Below are 19,016 nucleotides of genomic sequence, written 5' to 3'. Positions count from 1 at the left end.
TGATATGTGTCAAAACCAACAAGGGAAAATTCTGATTTTTCATGAAAGAGTACATCCGTACTGACAAACACCTTTTTAGAGACTGGATCATAGAATCTATAGCCTTTGCTCTCACTACTATATCCCACAAAAATGCACTTGATATCCAACTTTTTTCTAAGTACCTAGGGAATGTGTACATATGCAAGACACCCGAAGGTACGAAAGTGTCCAACAGAAGGTTTCCGGTTGTTCCAAGCCTCAAAAGGTGTAATTTTCTTTAATGCTTTGGTGGGGCATCTATTCAAAACATGGCAAGCACACATAACGGCTTCCATCCAAAAACTGTGTGGCAAGTTCTTTGCTTTCAACATACATCTGGCCATCTCCATGAGTGACCGATTCTTCCTCTCTACAACCCCATTTTGCTGTGGAGTATAAGCAGTAGTGAACTGATGAACAATGCCCTTCTGCTTCAAAAAAGAATTCAGCATAGAGGACATATATTCCCCTCCTCGGTCCGAACGGAGAGTCTTTATTTTACAGCTAGATTGGTTCTCAACAAGTGCAACAAAAGCCAAGAATGCATCATACACTTCTAACTTTTTCACCAAAGAATAGACCCAACAGAATCAAGCAAAGTCATCAATAAAAGTCAAAAATAGTAACATTTGTTAGCGGTAGAGTCATCCCCTGGACAGGCTATGTTAGGGTTTCTGCAAAGTTAGGGTTTGGTACAGCAGACAGAGTACAGAGCCACATCAATAGCAGACAGAGTACACTGCCACGTCAACAGTCAGCCACGTCAACAGACTGCGCAGGTGCCACGTAGCAGCCGGCAGTGCAATCCGACAGTTATTTGGCATTATTTTATTGCAGTTGGTTGCATTTAACGCAAATGACCTAGTTATTTTTATGCCTTCTATTTCTGCTTTATATACCAGTCCTCTAGCACATTGTTGACACATTATTCAGTGATTTCAGATTCTGATCTTGAGATTTGTTGGTTGCGACAGACTATGCTAAAGCTAACGGAGATCGAGATCATCAAATTGGATACATACGCAGATATTTCCTCTACCCCCTTGTGTATTTCTGCACTCTTATACAACATACTACACCGCAGTTTTTCTGCATTTACACTCTCCTTTTCTCTCTCTCTCTTCTCTCTGTGTTCACTCTCTCTCAATCTTTGTCCTACGCTTCCGCATCGCTGCACTCTAACATGGTATCAGAGCGGTGAAGATGGACTAACTAAGGGCTGAACCTATCTGAAGAGGAGATTTCAACGCGACACAAGGCTGCGTTTCCAAGATTCGAGGGCGGGCAAGCAGGCTGGGCATCGAATCAAGGCTGAAGCAAGCATGGGCGTGCGGGAAAGGAGTCTAATCGGTGAATTTGCTACAGGTTATTGCTGTTCAAAGAAGAGGAAGGCTGTGTTTGAGGCCGTCGATTGCAGATTTTACCTTTTCATCGCCTCCGATGGGTGAAGAAGGTTTGGGTAGTGGAAAAACCAGCCCTAGAAGGCTGCGTTTTCACAATTAGAGGGGGACTGATTTTGTGTTTGTGCAGGTATTGCAGGTTAACATGTCTACAGAGACTGATTTGGAGTTCCATGAGATCATGGACAGGAAGGTGCTTGTCCTACCAGCTCTTCCATTGAAACAAAAGCTTGATGGTGACAATTACCGCATCTTGGTGGGTGATGATGTTGGCCATTTTAGAGTTTTATGATTTGGTGGAACTAGTGATGGAGGAGATTAACAGGCCCTCGGTGAGAGATGAGTCCAAACTCTCTTCCAGTGCTCGTGCGGAGTTGACCACGGCCTAGTCTCATTGGGACAAACTGAATGCCAGGATTCAATCTTTTTTGTTTCTGTCTTGCACCACAATCGTGATAGCTCACATCAAGCACTTGACAGTGGCTCGAGAGATATGGCTAGAGCTCGATCAAATGTACAATTGGATGACCCTAATGAAGAGGGTTTCTTTGGAGGTGCAAATGCGGACCTTGTCCGTGAATAAGTCTTCTTCGCTTCGGAAACACATCAACAAGCTTCAGCAGCTTCAGATGCAGGTTCAAAATGCGATTAAGCCTATTTCCTCCGAAGACATGGCGATCACTTTACTGTCCCAGTTGCCGCCACGATTCGGTATCTTTTATTCCGCTCTTATTGCATCAGGGCGGGAGTCCACTCTTCAGTGGGAAGAGTTGGTTCCTATGGTCTTGGATCAGGAGGAACAATTGAGGGGACAAAATGCTTCCAAATCGGAGGCATTGGTTGGTCAATCCTCTCAGAAGAGGGGAAGGACCAAAAGAAAAAGAAGGAGGACAACAAATCCAAGAAGGACAAGGAGAAGAAATCAACTTGCCATATTTGTGGAAAGACCAGTCACTGGAAGAAGGATTGCTCCGACAAAGACAAGAAGGACACGAAGGATTCTGGAGTGGTGACTGCACCCTCATCAGCTGCTTTTCTACACTTAGCAGTCATTGAGAACTCTACATCGAAGACTTCTGATACTGCGATGACAGCTCCCCACGCTCGAGAGTGGATTGTGGATAATGGTGCCTCACGGCACATGACTCCTCCTTCCATTGGTGTTGCCCATTTGCGACCTTCGCGTGGGCAAATTCTCATTGGAGACAGCTCTTCTATGTCTATTGCTGCGTGGAGTGAGATGCAGCTTATTCCATATGGACGTGGTGGTACCCACACTTCTGAGGTGTTGCATGTGCCAAGTTTGGGGTATCATTTACTTTCGGTCCATAAGATTTGTGCTCTTAGCCTCTTGGTGGAATTTGGCAGTAATACTGTTCGAGTCCTTGATCGTGGATTGAGAAAGGTTCTCTCTGTAGGGTATGAGGAGAATGGCGTCTACAAATTGAAGTCTTCTTCAGCTCTTGCTTCTCTTCTTCTTACTTCTCAGACACAGTCCGAGTTATGGCATGCTCGGTTTGGCCACCTGAACTACGAGTACCTTCGGAAGGCCTCGTGAGGGTCGTTTGTCCGAGAATTGCCCGACATAGCAGTGAACCATCAGCCATGTGTCTCCTGCATTCGTGGAAAATTGCATTGGGATGAGATTTCCAACAAAGCTTCTAGGCGGTCTACTTTACCCATGAAGCTTGTATCTACGAATCTTTGTGGCCCGATGAGAACCGAGTCCATGAAGGGAAGCTTATACTTCATGTTGATCGTAGATGACTACAGCAGGATGAATTGGGCCTACTTCTTGACTTTGAAGTCAAAGGCTTTCTCTCACTTCAAGGATTGGCTTCTCTTTGAAGAGAACCGTTCTGGCCAGCGACTAAAGACCTTGCATTGAGACAAGGGAGGTGAATTTATGTCTAATGAGTTTGCTCGTTTTTGTGCAGATAGGGGCATTCACCAGGAGTTTCCTAACACCAACACTCCCCGAGAGAATGGCATATTGGAGCGGAAGAACCGAAGTGTGATCGAGATGGCACACACCATGATGAAGCACCGACAGACACCTTAATTTCTGTGGACCGAGGCAGTGGCTACTAGAGTTCACATCCTCAATCAATCTCCCACTTCGGCCGTTGACAAGATGACACCTTTTGAGGCTTACTTCGGGACTAAGCCTGATGTCTCTTATTTCAAGATTTTTGGGTGTGATGCTTATGTGCACATTCCGAAGACGCAGCATGATAAGTTCGAGGCGGCTTCTCGATGACAGGTTTTTGTTGGCTATAGCTCCCACTCCCAAGGTTATTGTTTGTTTGATCCCGTCAAGCGAGATGTCTACACGAGCCGAGATGTGCGGTTCGTGGAAGTACCGGCCACAGAGGGGGGTGAGGAGCACCCCATCCTTGGAGATCCAAAGGAGAGTTGGGCTCCCAAGACAGTTCCTTTGGAGCCAGAGCCTCTTAATGGCGATTCTACTTCTGATTCAGAGTCTTTTCTTCCACCGGAAACCCCCGAGGAGTTTCCGCCGGTGGATGTTCCTGAATCTTCAGCAGATAGAGAGCGATGGGAAGAGGGCCGGCCTTCTCCTCGTTGGGCCCGTGACACACTCCCAGATTTAGGGATCGAGGGGGTCCCTAAGGAGTGGGAAGCGCAAGATGGACCATGGAGGTCACGGAGGAACCAGGCACATTCTTCGGAGCTTGTTTACTCCAACTATTATTTGCTGATCCGTGTTATGCAGGATCGTGAGCCCACTTCAATGAAGGAGGCTTTGCAGTCTGATCATTGGCGGAAGGCCATGGAAGCCAAGTTGGAGGCTATTGAGAGGAATGGCACTTGGTCTCTTGTGCCTTGTCCCTCTCACAAGAAGATGATTGGTGTCAAGTGGGTCTTCAAGTCCAAGTACCTTAGCGATGGTTCTTTCGACAAGCAAAAGGCTCACCTTGTTGCTAAAGGTTTTGCTCAATGCCCAAGCATTGATTTCCATGATACTTTTGCCCCCACTACTCGTATGGCGACTATTCGAGCTGTTCTTGCCTTGGCTGGCCATAGGAGATGGCATATCTATCAGTTGGATGTGAAGTCAGCCTTTCTGAATGGTAACTTGCAAGAAGAGATCTATGTTGAGCAGCCTTCTGGCTTTGGATCCTCGGATGGGAAAGTTTATAGGTTGAAGAAAGCCTTGTATGGCCTCAAGCAGGCTCCCCGTATATGGAACGAGAAGATTGACTCGTTTCTTCAGTCGAAGTTGGGATATTGGCGCTCTACCGTCGATCCGCAGCTTTATGTTCACACTTCCGAGGTTGGTCGTGTGTTGTTTGTGTTATATGTTGATGATTTGATTTTGACAGGGGATCATGCACAGAAGGTCCGAGAGACCAAGACAGCTTTACATCAGACATTTGAGATGACGGATTTGGGGCTTCTTCATTTCTTCTTGGGTCACAAGATTTATCAATCTCAGAGGGGGGTTTTCATCTCTCAGCAGAGATACATTCATGAGCTCTTGGTGACTTTTGAGATGGAGACTTGTCGGCCCATTACTACTCCTATGGATCCGAATTGGAAGGCCACTTCACACTCAGATTTTCCCGTGATGGATGCGTCACACTGCCGTCAATGGATTGGATCCTTAATTTGGCTTCTCAACACTCGTGTTGATCTTTGTTTTGCTGTGGGTCTTTTGGCAGGGTTCATGATTGAACCCCAACAGACGCATTGGTAGCCTGCCCTGAGGATTCTTCGGTATTTGAGGAGGACCTCTGACTTAGGGATTTCTTATCCCACAGGTATAGATGCTTTAGATCTGGTTCTTGCAGGTTGGAATGACTGGGATTGGGCTAGCGATGTGGACCACCGACGGTCTACTACAGGCTATTGTTTTACCTTAGGTATAGGTGTTATCTCTTGGAGTAGCAAGAAGCAGCCCACGGTAGCCCTTTCTTCTACTGAGGCAAAGTATCAGGCTACGTCTTCCACCACATGTGAGGTTGTGTGGCTTCACAGATTGTTGGAGGAGCTTGGCTGCCCCCAGACTCGTCCTACTCTTCTGCGGTGCAACAATGAGAGTTGCATTGCCTTGGTATAGGATCTTGTATTCCATGCCCGGACAAAGCACATTGAAATCTAGTATCACTTCATTCAAAAGAAGCTTCTTGATGGGACCATTGATGTGGAGTACTGCAAGATGGAGGATAATCTTACAGATTTGTTCACGAAGGCGCTTTCCCAGGCTCTTCTTCGGCAGCATTCCAAATCCCTCAATCTGATGCCTCGTCCAGGATCTGAGATGGGGTGTTAGCGGTAGAGTCATCCCCTGGACAGGCTGTGTTAAGGTTTCTGCACAGTTAGGGTTTGGTACAACAGACAAAGTACAGAGCCACGTCAGCAACAGACAGAGTACAGTGCCACATCAGCAGCCAGCCACGTCAGCAGACTGCGTAGGTGCCACGTAGCAGCCTGCAGTGCAGTCCGACAGTTATTTGGCATTATTTTATTGCAATTGGCTGCATTTAATACAACAGACCTGGTTATTTTTATGCCTTTTATTTCTGCTTTATATACCAGTCCTCCAGCACATTGTTGACACATTATTCAGTGATTTCAAATTCTGATCTTGAGATCTGTTGGCTGAGACAGACTATGCTCGGGCTGACGGAGATCGAGGTCATCAAGTCGGATATATACGCAGATATTTCCTCTGCCTCCTTGTGTATTTCTACACTCTTATACAGGATACTACACCGCAGATTTTCTGCGTTTACATTGTCTCATTTTCTCTCTCTTCTCTCTGTGTTCACTCTCTCTCAGTCTTATTCTACACTTCCGCATCCCTGCACTCTGACAACATCCTCGCAATGACTTTGTCTACATAGACCCACATACATCTGAATGCACTAACTGTAACCTAGCTGTGGCTCTAAAAGCAGCATCACGGGGAAACAAAAACCGATGCATTTTTCCCAAAATACATCATTCGCACAAGTGCTCAGGAGGTCTCTCCAGAAGAGGTAATCCATCTAGCATCTGTGTACGTTGTAAGAGCATCAAGCTACCAAAGTTCACATGCCCCATCTGAGCATGCCATAACTCTGCCTGTATCATAGCAAGAGTAAGAGTGGATGCCAAGTACGTTGACCGATCAACTAAAACAGCATCCAACTCATATAATCCATGACATAAAGCGCCAATCAAGACCAAAGTCATGTGTTCCTTGTCTCCCACCATGTATCTATCATCATCAAATGTGACCTGCAATCCACAATGTGCCAAAGAAGAAATAGAGAGTAGATTCTTATTTATACCTAGCACAAACAAAGCATCCTGTAGGCGAAGAATAGAGCCATCAATGGCTGTGAGCACAATGACCCCAATACCTCTAACAGGGTATGATGCATTGTTATCACACTGTATAGACTTGCCAACTGGAGCTACATCAACAGAAGCAAATAAATCTTTGAGAATGCGATGTGCCTAGAAGTACCACTATCAAAAAACCAAGTGTTTGCATCCTCAGTAGAGCTAAATGCTCGATCAGCCCAAGAGTGTCATAACTGCACGTGTAAAAGCTGTAGTCCCTGTAAGCAACAAAGAACATGGACTCAATAGCAGTGGAAGGAGCATCAGAAACAGACATTCCTGACTCCTTTTTCTTCTCCTTGGCGATGCGCTTTCTACACTTAGTGATGTAGTGGCTTGGCTTCTTGCAATAATGGCATTTTTCCTTTTTGGCTTGCGTGCCCCCTTGTTTTTTACTTCCCTGTGAGGTGCCTAAAGTCCCAGAGCTCTGCGTAGCATTCTTTACTTGGCTACCTTTTCCCTTCTATCTAGCCATAAAAGCCTGCTCAGAGACTATGACATCCACACCACTATTTCTTCTTGTTTGCTCCTCCTCTAGAAGCAAACTGACTAACTGAAGAAAGGAAATAGACTATGGGGCAATCCTCATTGTGAGATTCAGGGCAGTGTGAAAAGCCAAATAGGAAGGAGGTAATGAGTTCAATGTAGTAGATATCAGTTGTGCATCTGAATAGTACTCATCGACATTCATAAGTTGTTCACGCAAGTCGTGAATTTTATTCAAGTGATCCTGCATAGAATCACCCTCATCCATTTTCAATGTCTCAAGCTCTTTCTTTGAGAAAGAGATACGGGTCTCGTTCTTACCAACAAACATCTGCTCCAAAGTTAGCCAAGCTTCTCATGAAGAAGCTACAGAATGAATGTGAGGGATGATGGACCGTTGAATTGCCAATGCAATCAGTGACGAAGCCTGTGCATCCCGTGTGTCCCATGCTTTTTGAGCTACTGATCTTTGGGAAAGTGGTTGAAGTGGAGCAAGCTGAATAGGCTGAGGTGCCCGTTTTCCACGTCCTCCTGGAGAAGGAGTAGCAGGAGCCACAACTCCGGGCCTAACTTCTTCTCCATTGACGTAGTCCCAAATATTTTTCACAACAAGTACATTCGTCATCATGAAGGACCAAAGTGAGTAATTATTACCATCCAATCTGTCCTCTTTGGATACATAGGTAAATATATCTCCTCCCTGATTTGCCATGATAATCAATACCAAAAGAAGGCAAAAGAGCAATGTCCAAACTGGAATAACCTAGAAATCTCCAAAATTTCCAGAAATTACAGTAAATAGCTTGCTGCAATTAGTACATTGTGGTACACTGTCAAAATTGTCCGTAATGCATGCAGTCCAAGGTGCATTCAATGTTCAGCAACATTGTATGAGCAAAAGCCCCAAAATTTCTGATAAATTTGCCAAGAAATTTTGCATCAACTGTGTCCCAGACACGTACTCAGAATTCTGTGTCTGTTCATGAAGAAGGCTCTTTTTCCAGAGATGAATTTGAAATAAAAAAGAACTTCTTTAAAAAAACTTGGAAACAAGTCCAGCTGGTGGCAACAAGTTCAGAGGCTCACGCGGCGCTGGTCAAGTGGCCGGCGCTGGCCACATGATATAGGCGCAGCTGTAGTCCTGTGCAGCTGGCGTGGTGGCACAGGCGCTGCTGAGGCGTGGTGGGGGCAGGTAACAGGCCAGGGACGCTGCTGGAGCCAGGCGAAGGTGGCACACACCAAGCGGCAAGCGGCAGGTGGCACAGGGTTGGTGCAGACATGTGAGCCGGAGGCGGACTGCTGGCAGACAGACAGCGCTCAACAGGGACAAGCAACGCTACTAGCGGGCATGGGTCAGGGCGTTGTGGCTCTCCTAGGCAAACAGGCGAGCTCCCAGGAAGATTGGTGCGCTCAGGACAGCGCTGCACAGGTGGTGCAGGCAGGCGGCGCCTGCTGGGCAGTGGTGAGAGGGGGACTGAGTTGACACACACAGCGTTGGACTGGAGACAATCGGGCACTGCTAACGAGCTGTTGCAGGGGGCACTAGCAGTCTTCCACTGAGGCACTGTTGGTGAGGCAAAGCAGGACTGAGCCGGGACTCCTGGAGGCTGAGCAGAGCTGAACTGAGCTGAACCTGGCTCTGATACCAAATGTGAGATGGAGAGAGGATCGAAGCTCAGCTGAGTGAAGCACGACGCCCAAAGCAATAGACTGAAAAGAGTGTAATCTGAAAGTACAAGGTACAACCTTTAAACCTTGGAGTTGTAGGGGGTGTTTACACCCGAACATGATAAGTGCCTGTAAGTGTGTAACATAAGCACATAGAAAAGAAGACAATAAGTCTAGGGGAAAAACCTCTCGTACCAAGAGTAAAAAGTGCCCCAGTGTCCTACTGATCATTGAGACTCCTCTGTGAGCGTAGGCGTGAGTGAAAACCCAACAGTCTTTTGCATTCTATGAGTTCTTCTCTTAACTCTGTGATGACCACATTTCTTTCAAGCATACCCTGTTCAACATCCTCTTTCCATGACACAAACTGTGCATAGAACTGCACTTCCATTGCAGCCTTACGATAGCAACTGTTTTATATCAGCCCGCATGGTGCCAAGCATTCATAGTTTTCTCCATAAGTCATATGGTAGGATTAGTACTGCATAAACCGTATAGTACAAATTCGTACAGATTCGTACAATAATTCTGCAATTTCTGGGCCACCACGTCTAGCGTGCTCTACATCCAATCAAAGTCAAATCCTACATATTTTTTTCTCTTTCTGTCTGTGTGCCACACTTTGGAGCCCATTGCCACCTTGGATCCCATGCTCTAGCCTCAAATCCTCTTTTCCACACTCTTGAGTCTTCTCTCTTCTTCCACTTTGGATCCCTCTCTTCTTCCACTCTCTTCTTTAGCCTATAAAAGGTGTTGCTCCCCTCCATCATTCCACATCAAATCAACAAGCATTCTCATTGCTCAAGCCTCTCTCTCTTTAAGCAAGCTATGTATCTCTCAAGATTCAAGCACGTTCCAATTCTCACCCCCTCTCTCTCTAACTTTCAAGTCTATCCCACTCCTTCTTTCTTGAACTTTCAAGCCTCTCACTCTCCCTCTCCTTCTCAAGGCTCAAGGCTCAAAACTCACTATCCCTTAGGCCTCTCTCTCTCAAGCCTCTCTCTCACTTGTGACTTTGCCTCTCCATTAGCATCATGACTCGTGAGAAGCATGAGACCTTCAATTTGCATGCCATCCATGACACAAAGAAGTCTAACTCCCACCATTGGACGTGCAAGTATTGCAAGAAGCACTACACAAGTGGTGTGACTTAACTGCTCCAACATATTTCCAAGACAGGGGCAAGTTGCTCCGTGCAAGGAAATTCCTGAAAACATTGCAAACAAGATTCTCACCAAGATAAGAGGGGAATCCACTAGAGGAGGAAGTGGCATACTGGCACCAACACCTGTGCCTACTAATGAGGAAGTATTGAACATGGACATATCTTCAACCCATGCAGATGAGGCCTCTACCATTGGTAGCAGAAGCTCCACATCCGCATCCAACTTTAGCAAAAGACAGAGTGGAGACTCATGCGGCACCGAAGAGGCAACCCTCTCTCACTTTAGCTCCTAATCATGTGTGTGGATCGTTTGCCTTTCTTAAAGAAAGGCAACAACTTTCTGATATTGAAATTGCATGCACAGTGATTGAGAGCAATCATGCATTCAATGCCATAAAACAAGAGCAATTGAAGAAAATGGTAAAAGCCATTGCCAATGTGAGTTCATGTGAAGGATGGACTAATGTCACATACAATGACATGAGGACAAAAGAGATTGATGAAGAGAAGGAGAGGATTGATAGAACCCTTGATCCTATTCGAGAAGCATGGATAAAATACAGTTGACCATTGCTTCATTCTCACCAACAACAAATGGAGTGATCATACGAAACAAGGTATCATCAATATACTCCTCTCATGTCCACTCAGCACTTACTTTTTGTGGGCCATATACACTGGCAACGTATACATTGTCTTTTAAATTTTTTTCACTTTCTTTCATTATTCATAATTATCTATCTCCCTATTCTCTCCAATACCTATCTCGATTCTCTCTTTCCCCCAACTTGCTATCTCTCTTCATTCTTGAATGTTGAATATTTCGAGACCTCTCTCTCTCTATCTCTCTCTCTCTCTCTCTCTCTCTCTCTCTCAATTTGTAGTGATAGGTGGGCCCCTCCAATGTGATGCAAGGTGTTACCGACAATGCATCAAATTGTCAGCTCATGGGCCATTTGCATGAGGCCGAATTCCCCACGATTGTGTGGACTCCATATGCAAGTCATTGTTTGGATAACTTTGGACTTGCTCATGGAGGACATCATGAAGCTCAAGTGGGTAAAGAGGATGGTCCAAAAAGCTACATCAATTGTCACCTTATTCATGGTAAAGGTAAAGGTGCTAGCAATGCATCATGAGCGTAACACACTCAAGTTGGAAGAAGCCTTCTTCAACTTGGTTTGCTTACATGTGGCTGTTGCTCGAGCACCTATATGAGGTGTGGTCTAGATAGTGGTATCCACTCTATGGAATGAGTGAGATGAGCATGAGACAAAGGAGGCCAAAGCCATGTAGCACTTGTGCCTCAATGAGCAATTTTGGCAAAAAGTCCATGACATTGTCATTATCGTGACTCCCTTTCATAGGGTGTTATATAAGAGTGATTGTGAGGGGTTCACAATGGGCCTTTTCGTTCACTTCTTTAAAGAAGGATTGGTGGAGACACATGCTTGCGCAATGATCACAAAGGCACAACGTGAACATATTCTAGAGATAGCAGAGAGAAGATGGTAGCCCATTCATGGTTTTGCAGCATTGGTACATCTGGCCTACAAGTCGCTAGTGGTCATACATGATAGAGAGCTCCGTCCACACCAACTTGCATATCTAACTCATGTGGTTCTTGTGGATAACCATGCAATGCTAGAGGAGCTAGGATGCTATGCACATCAGAGAGGACATGTGGCTTTTGCTTCTCCCACTTATTGGAGAAGAAAGTCACTTCTAAAGTCTCTATTTTGGTGTAAAACTTTGGATGCACGATGGAGACCCTTCAGCCCTTAGCCATGAGACTCCTTGCTTAGGATTGCTCTTCATATGCATGTGAGAGAAACTGGAGTGCTTATTCTCTCATTCATACGAAGATTCGCAATCAGCTTTGTCTATTGCCACACTAACTTATGCATGATGAGGGCTACGATAACCATGGATAGTCCAAAGCAAGTAAACACTTAACCATAAAATTTAAAATTTGTTAATTTTAACTTTAGAGTTTATACTTTAAAATTTAGACTTTAGCATTTACAATTTTATGTATATTATATAGGTGAATGTTGATACATTCAAGTTGACGAACAACACTCTTCTAAGTGTACATCAAGAGGTGGATGAGGAGAAGATGATTTTTACATAGTTCTATAGAGAGCTTATAATAGCAGATACTTGTGACACTCACAATCAACGTGCTCGTGGGCGAGGAGTTCGAGTAGGTGGCAATAGGGGCATGGTCTTTTGGCACCCTCCAATATCAAGGAGTCATTCGAGTGCCTTGCACACATGTGAAGAGAAGCTCTAGTAGCTCCCATCCCGTGTCTCATGATGACATCTACCCTCTCTCTACATAGCTGGCGCCTAAGGATCCAACATTTAATAATGATGGTAGCCTCATCAATGAGGATGAGTATGAGACTGTCTCATCATCCGATGCTAAGAAGTCATCTTGAAACTCTCTTGATAAGCAGTCAAATGGTTCTAATGATCACAATGATAATGATCATAGTGATGCCTCATTATAAATTCATAGACCTCTTTCTTTTTTGTATCTATTTATCATTGTATCCACTATGATCCATCATCCATGTATGTACTAGACTCTAGTTGTATCGCATGTTGTGCATAGTGCATGTGACCACAAGGGCCACCCTCTTGTATTCATCTTATTTTGTAATGAAATGGCTATTTTTAGTTTAAACATGTATTCTATCATTTAATTTTTAAAAAAATTAAATCAAGTTAAATTTTTTTCATACTAATGTCATATCTTACCTTATAAAATCATAAGGTACCATTTAGTACCGTATTTTTTGTACCTGACAATATACAAGCATCAATACTATTTTTAGCTTACTATCCTACGCATTTTGTGAATCTCACAAAGTGCATTTATGCAATTTTGCATATTCGATTCAATCACGAGACTAGCTCCATACTACATTTCTTGTATTTCTCCCACCCTGGGCAAGGGATGTCAGGGGATGACCCTGCCATTCCCCTCTTTTTGCCAATTTTGTTGCTGCAGAAGCTAGAGAGAGAGAGAGCAAGTATTTACGGAAAAAAAAAAAGAGAGCAAGTACACAACAAGCTTAATAGATTCCTGTGATAGATATTGATGAAAGTACAATGCTTACGGCATCATTATAGGCCTAGGTTTTCCCCCAAACCTTTGACTATTATTTAATATTGGGAGGTGTGAAAGGTGTTCACACCTATAACACACAATGACACACCTAAGGTGGGTTCACACATGGGGGCATGTATAAAACTAACTAACCGAGCCATGTTATTACCATGACCACACACATATACATTGCACGTGGTGGATACTCATCACCACACTTTATTCTTTAATTTTTTAGTAACTATTGAATAAGGGAAGGCCGATCACACATTGTGACTATTGGAGTTTCCACATACAATGTCTAGTGTCTCTCTCTCTTACTCTCTTGCTCCATCTGCCATAGCTCTTGCTTTCCTCTTGCTTCTGCTTGTGTGCTTCCACTTAGGCTCTACTATGGTATGGATTCCATTTCTCAAGTCTGTTCTCTTTGAGTTCTTTTATATCCTTGCTATTCTTTTCTGCTCATTGTGTTTACAGAAAATTTATCAGCACGATCTCTTTGCTTCCTTTGTTCCACACTTTTTGACACGTTGAGGATATTTGGATTGCCTATCAAGCTTCCCCATGTGACACTAAGGTAATTCTCAACTATCTTTTTCCGAACTAGCTCCAAGTACCACCATTGCAAATGATTTCATTTGTTGTCTTCTAATCCTTCTGCATGACTCCCACCAGCATTTCCCCAACCAACTCCAAGTATTTGCCATTTTAAATAGGTTTGGGTGTTCTGCAGCAGCATACATGTTAATTCTATCCCTAGAGATAAGAGGTGGTGTCTTTATTGATAATGCGCTAACTTCTCATCTATGTTGCTTTTTAAAATCAAGTTAGTTATTGCAATCCGATCTTGTTTTGGTTAACTAGGCTTGTCATTTTCTTCGCCAGATATACTCAAATCCAAGGCCTCAAAAGGAGATTAGAGGACAAGGGATGGCCATTTTCTAGCTTCCCATCCCCGTCCCGGTCCCATCTGCATGTTAGAACCCCTTCTCATGGTAACAGGGGATGACAATTCCTGCCTTCGTCCCCGTCCCCAAAACTCGTCCCATGTTACTGTGCAGAAATTGGAGATGCAGTTAATAGCACATCAGGAACTGATTAAAATGTGTTCAGATTTGCAGCATCGGATGCCATCCTTAGATTGTTTCCCTTTATTTTGTACACTTATCTACATCTGTGCTTAACTACTAAGCTTATAACCACCTTTGTCTCTATTCTTGTGCAACATTCTTGCCTATATGTCTAGGGTGCACCTTGTAGTCCATCTATACTAATATTTTCCTATAAAAGGCACCTTCTTGAACATGAAGCATGTTGTCCTAACATCTCTTTCTTACATGCTTTTTATGTGCTACCATCATTGCTCCAGCATAAACTCTATCATCCTCTGCTTTGACTCCTTCTGACCAAAACAGGTCTCATCAAATAACAGAAGTGGTTATTGGTGCCCAAAGAATGTGCATTGAAGAAACCTTTGCCAAATTAAGAACTGACAAGGAGATTCTCATTACAAGGCCTGAATACAGTCAAGTACTACCAAAAATCCCAAGATACATAATTACACTAGTTCAACTGGTGTCTCAAAACCACATCTCAATACTATGGCTACAACCAGAACCAGAGAATAACCAGAAAATTCTCAATGTTATGGCTACAAAAAGAACAAGACAATAACAGACAAATTCTCTCTTAGTTTGCCCTTTGGAAACTTTTATACGTAGCAGACCTGACAAAAGAGTCAACTGGTAAAAAATAATCCATGGAAAGATGTATGGTAAGACAAGTGTAACTGGTGACTTTTTTGGGAAATGATAAAATCACTTTCAGAAGGCCATGGACAAATGCAAGATTCCAGTTTTCAAATTGAACACAACACTAAGGAATGAGAGTATGAACGAACCGTTTCTCTTCATACGACCCCTTCAAAACCTGAAACAGTAGATGATATTTGCATCAGCTGAAAAGGCATTCAAAAATGCAAAGACTCTTGACTTTGGAACATACAAAGCACCAGCACATATAAAAGGTACTAAATTCACCTCAACCGCCTGGAGCTCTTTCAATAGATTCTGCGTAGGTTTGACAATTGTCTGTGAGACATGAGCTGCCTGTCCATTCCAACACTAAATCATTTATTTGCTCTCAACAACTGATTAAACCAAGTTTGTAACATCTTATATGCTTATGGCATTTCTCTCTGACCTTAAGAGAATGTCAAAACTAGAGGTGACATACATATAAGTCAAGAAGTTTGGAGATCTCGTACTGAACTTTTCCCAGCAAGCTGAATATGTTCTCTGAATTGAGAAGATGACAGAATGACCTTTGGCAATGTAACAACTTAACAATACACAACCTTCAACGTCAAAAGTATGCTAGACATACCATTTTCTCTATCACCAATCTTCCCAAACTTCTTAAGCATAAATGAAGCCATTTCTTGAATGGACCTTGCAAAATCTGTTCAGAATTAGTTCCTCTTGTAATGAAATAAAGGACAGATGCAAGCTATCTATCTACAAAAATATATCATTTAGAATTAGTAATATTGCTTTAATATTCAGTAAATAGTGCATTTTTCAATGAGTGAACCTTTGCAGTTTCATTGTTCTTGAAAAGTTCTTTTGTGCAAAATTTGTTCAACATGATATAGGAGCAATCTACTAGAGCTCTCATGTTTATGTCAGTCCATAAGATTAGCAAAGTGGCTACACTGCAACAGAACATATTTAGTAATAGCACAGACAAACTTTACCATAAGCAGAGCCTGATGTGCTTTGGGCAACAGCTAAAAGACCATCATATTCTTGACGCATTTCCTCCAGATCCTGTGGAAAAAAGACTTAACTCAGGCCCCTCTCAAGCAACACATCACACAAGGGAGCAGTTAACTTCAGTGCCCAAAAGGTTGTTATCTTCAATTAGTTATCAATTGTGCATGAGGCAAACAAACTATTGCTCTTTTCTATGGTTTTTTTGGAACCAATCCATCACCGCAGACTGCAAATGAATTAGTCTTCTTCTGCTGTAGGCCTAAAGAGAATGTAAATTATGCAATCTAGTAAACTGCATCTTATATATAAGATGTAAATATACAACGAATATATCTGAAAAATATAATATATACCAAGTAATGATGCTAGTTGTGAGCTCTATCTATGACAATGTCCTTGCGTCCATACTATCTATGAAAAAATCTAGCATAGTGGGACAATGCCTAATGTTTTAGTTAGTTGGTTTGTAGTGTGTCACCACTTCTAGAGTTAGTTCTAGAGTTAAATTAACTTTAGTTGAGTTGGGAATAGGTCTAACTTACTTAAGACCTATTATACTTTCATTCTATCATTCTAGCACTTGAATCTTTTGAGTGTGGAATTGCTGCCCACTCTTGCTCATTATCTTGTATTCACTCTCTTTCTCTCTCTTCCTCCATTTCTAACATTTGGTATCAGAGCTAGACACGTGGGTTTTGTCTCTCTACCACTTAACCAATACCCCTATGCAAAGTCCACTCAACTGACAAAGGAAGAGAAGTTATTTTGAAGGGAGGAGCTGTTGTTTTGGAAGAGAAGTTATTATTTTGTAAAAGGTGTTGCTGCTGTTTTCAGCCTGCACGTAGTCCCGTATGCAATCTTGCATGCAACCCAACACACACAGCCTCTCTCAGCCCAGCTCATGATATTCTCAACCCTACCCTTCAGCATTGCTCATCATTCTCTTAGCCCTGCCTCTCATTTTCTACAGATCTGAGAAAAAAAACAAGAACCCTAATTTTTTGAATTTAGGGATTTTCGAAAATTTCTGCAATTTCTCATCAATCTTGCTCGTCTCATACCCAATTTCCAAGATATTTTCAATTTCTCACACTCCATGACAAGAAATTTCGGGGTTTTTAACAACTTTTCCAATTTCTAAAATTTCTTGAAATTTCTTCGAGGAATTTGAGGCTTTTGCTTGATTCGAGTTCCTATGCATGAATCTCCACCAAAATTTCCAACTTTGTGCAACTTCTTCGACATTGGTATGAGAAATTTGGGGCTTTTCAATTTTTTAGCTTCAACACACATCACAAGACAAATTCCAACTACTAGTTGCTCTTGGCACGTGTCCCAAGGTAGCATTTCTACAAAATTTGAATTGTCAAGTATGAATTTCTTTAATTTCTTTGAAATTCCCAATGTGCATTCCAAAGTAGATAACAAGTGATACAACAGTGTTAATTTGCTGTGAGAGTTAGATTCAGCAGCAAATTTTGGGGATTTTCAATAAAATTTGGTGAGAGTCTGTATTTAATTGCTGTAAACTATTTTCTTTTGGGCTCGCATTTCAAGGCAAGTGCAGTACAGCAGTGCATTGCTGTAATCTGCAGGCTAAATGATGATTTGTGTGGCATTGGGCACATTTGGCAAGATTTGTGGCAATTTGGTATTGGTATTCTAATCCCGTGGGGATTTTGATACTCAAAAGAGTATATTCCATACTTTACCATCGAAGTATTTGCCTACTGATTTTTATGCATCATCGATAGCATGGCACATCAGGGGGCATAATGATCAAAGCACCATCCTTGGTGTCCTTACTCAGGAGGACACACTTGATGGCACAAACTCCCCATTGTGGAGTTTCATGGTGCACAACCTTCTAGTGGCAAAGGACTTGTGGGACTATATCACTGGTGATCTGTAGCAACCAAGAGATCTTGCACCTCAAACACCTCAACATAATGCTCAAAGACAAGTTACTAGTGTTGCTATTGCTGCCCCTCCTACCAAGGATCAGCAGAGATAGGACTCAAAGTATGCACAGACACTATCTTTAATTGCCTTGTCCGTTAAAAAGGTTGTTAGTCTGCACATTCGGTCTTGCAAGACCTCAAAAGCTACTTGGATGTACTTGAGCGCATATTTGCAGCACGTAATGGGGCAAGGATAACTTATCTCCACAAAGAGCTAGCTAATGTGAACATGGATGAGGGTGACAGTATGACAAATCACCTTACACATATACAGGATTTACATGAGCAATTGCTTAATGTTGATGAGATCATTCACGATGCAAAAGTGGTAAAAATCACACTGAACACTTATCCTACGTTATATCTTAATTTCGACACCTCTTTGATGTTGCCTTTGAGAGGGGGCAACAACCCCTTACATTTATGGAGTTGGAAAGCCTAGACAGTCATCAAATAAGGCTGCCCAAGACATTGAAAATTCTAAGGAAAATGAGAAATGACATTATTACAAGAAACCCCATCATTATTTTGATGAATGCAAGAAGCAATCGGCCAAAGAGAAAAAGACTCTAGTTTGGCTGTCCACGAAACATCAGCCAACAAATATACTTATGGTGATACTTTAGCCAACTTCATGGAGGAGAACTATGCATTTCTTACATGCACTTTTGATTCTTCGATGGCTGACTCAGCATTTACTACTACTGAAATGCAACATACATGGTATTTTGACAATGGGGCGTCAAAGCATATCACTTCCAGGAAGTGTCTCTTTACCTCTTTGTATTCATCCACTACTAGGAAGCGCGTTACATCTGCAAACAACAGCAATTATGATGTATATGGCATTGGTTCAATCATGATTACTGCTGCAGATGGTTCCGATTTCATGCTTCTGGATGTTTTCCTTGTGCCTGGCATTACAAAGAATCTATTGTCTATATTTGCTTTTGATAAGCATGGCTTTCAGTTCGTCTTTGAAGATGACAAATGCATTGTTACAGACAAAGAGATGGATTATGCACTCAAGCTATCTGGCACCCTATATAAGGGTCTCTTTTTGTTGGATAT

The 19,016-nt window shown here is 42.8% G+C and overlaps 1 protein-coding gene across 1 annotated transcript in view; it reads right to left on the bottom strand.

Annotated features, from left to right (window-relative positions):
• Positions 1-19,016, bottom strand: part of LOC148020373 (uncharacterized) — an 80,118-nt gene that overhangs the window by 46,674 nt on the left and 14,428 nt on the right. Inside the window, exons 2-6 of the mRNA XM_087700674.1 lie at positions 15,966-16,038; positions 15,596-15,670; positions 15,446-15,507; positions 15,250-15,318; positions 15,111-15,139 (exon numbers count right to left, since the gene is read on the bottom strand). Of these exons, the coding sequence (XP_087556800.1) occupies positions 15,111-15,139; positions 15,250-15,318; positions 15,446-15,507; positions 15,596-15,670; positions 15,966-16,038 (308 nt within the window). The remainder of the gene's footprint in view (positions 1-15,110; positions 15,140-15,249; positions 15,319-15,445; positions 15,508-15,595; positions 15,671-15,965; positions 16,039-19,016) is intronic.

Source organism: Lygodium microphyllum, chromosome 19 (assembly GCF_053477565.2).
Source record: "Lygodium microphyllum isolate KBCC chromosome 19, Lygodium_microphyllum_v1.1.10, whole genome shotgun sequence".
NCBI classification, from domain to species: Eukaryota; Viridiplantae; Streptophyta; class Polypodiopsida; order Schizaeales; family Lygodiaceae; genus Lygodium; species Lygodium microphyllum.
Note: the sequence above shows the minus strand (reverse complement) of the source record. Positions and strands in the feature narration are given on the sequence as shown.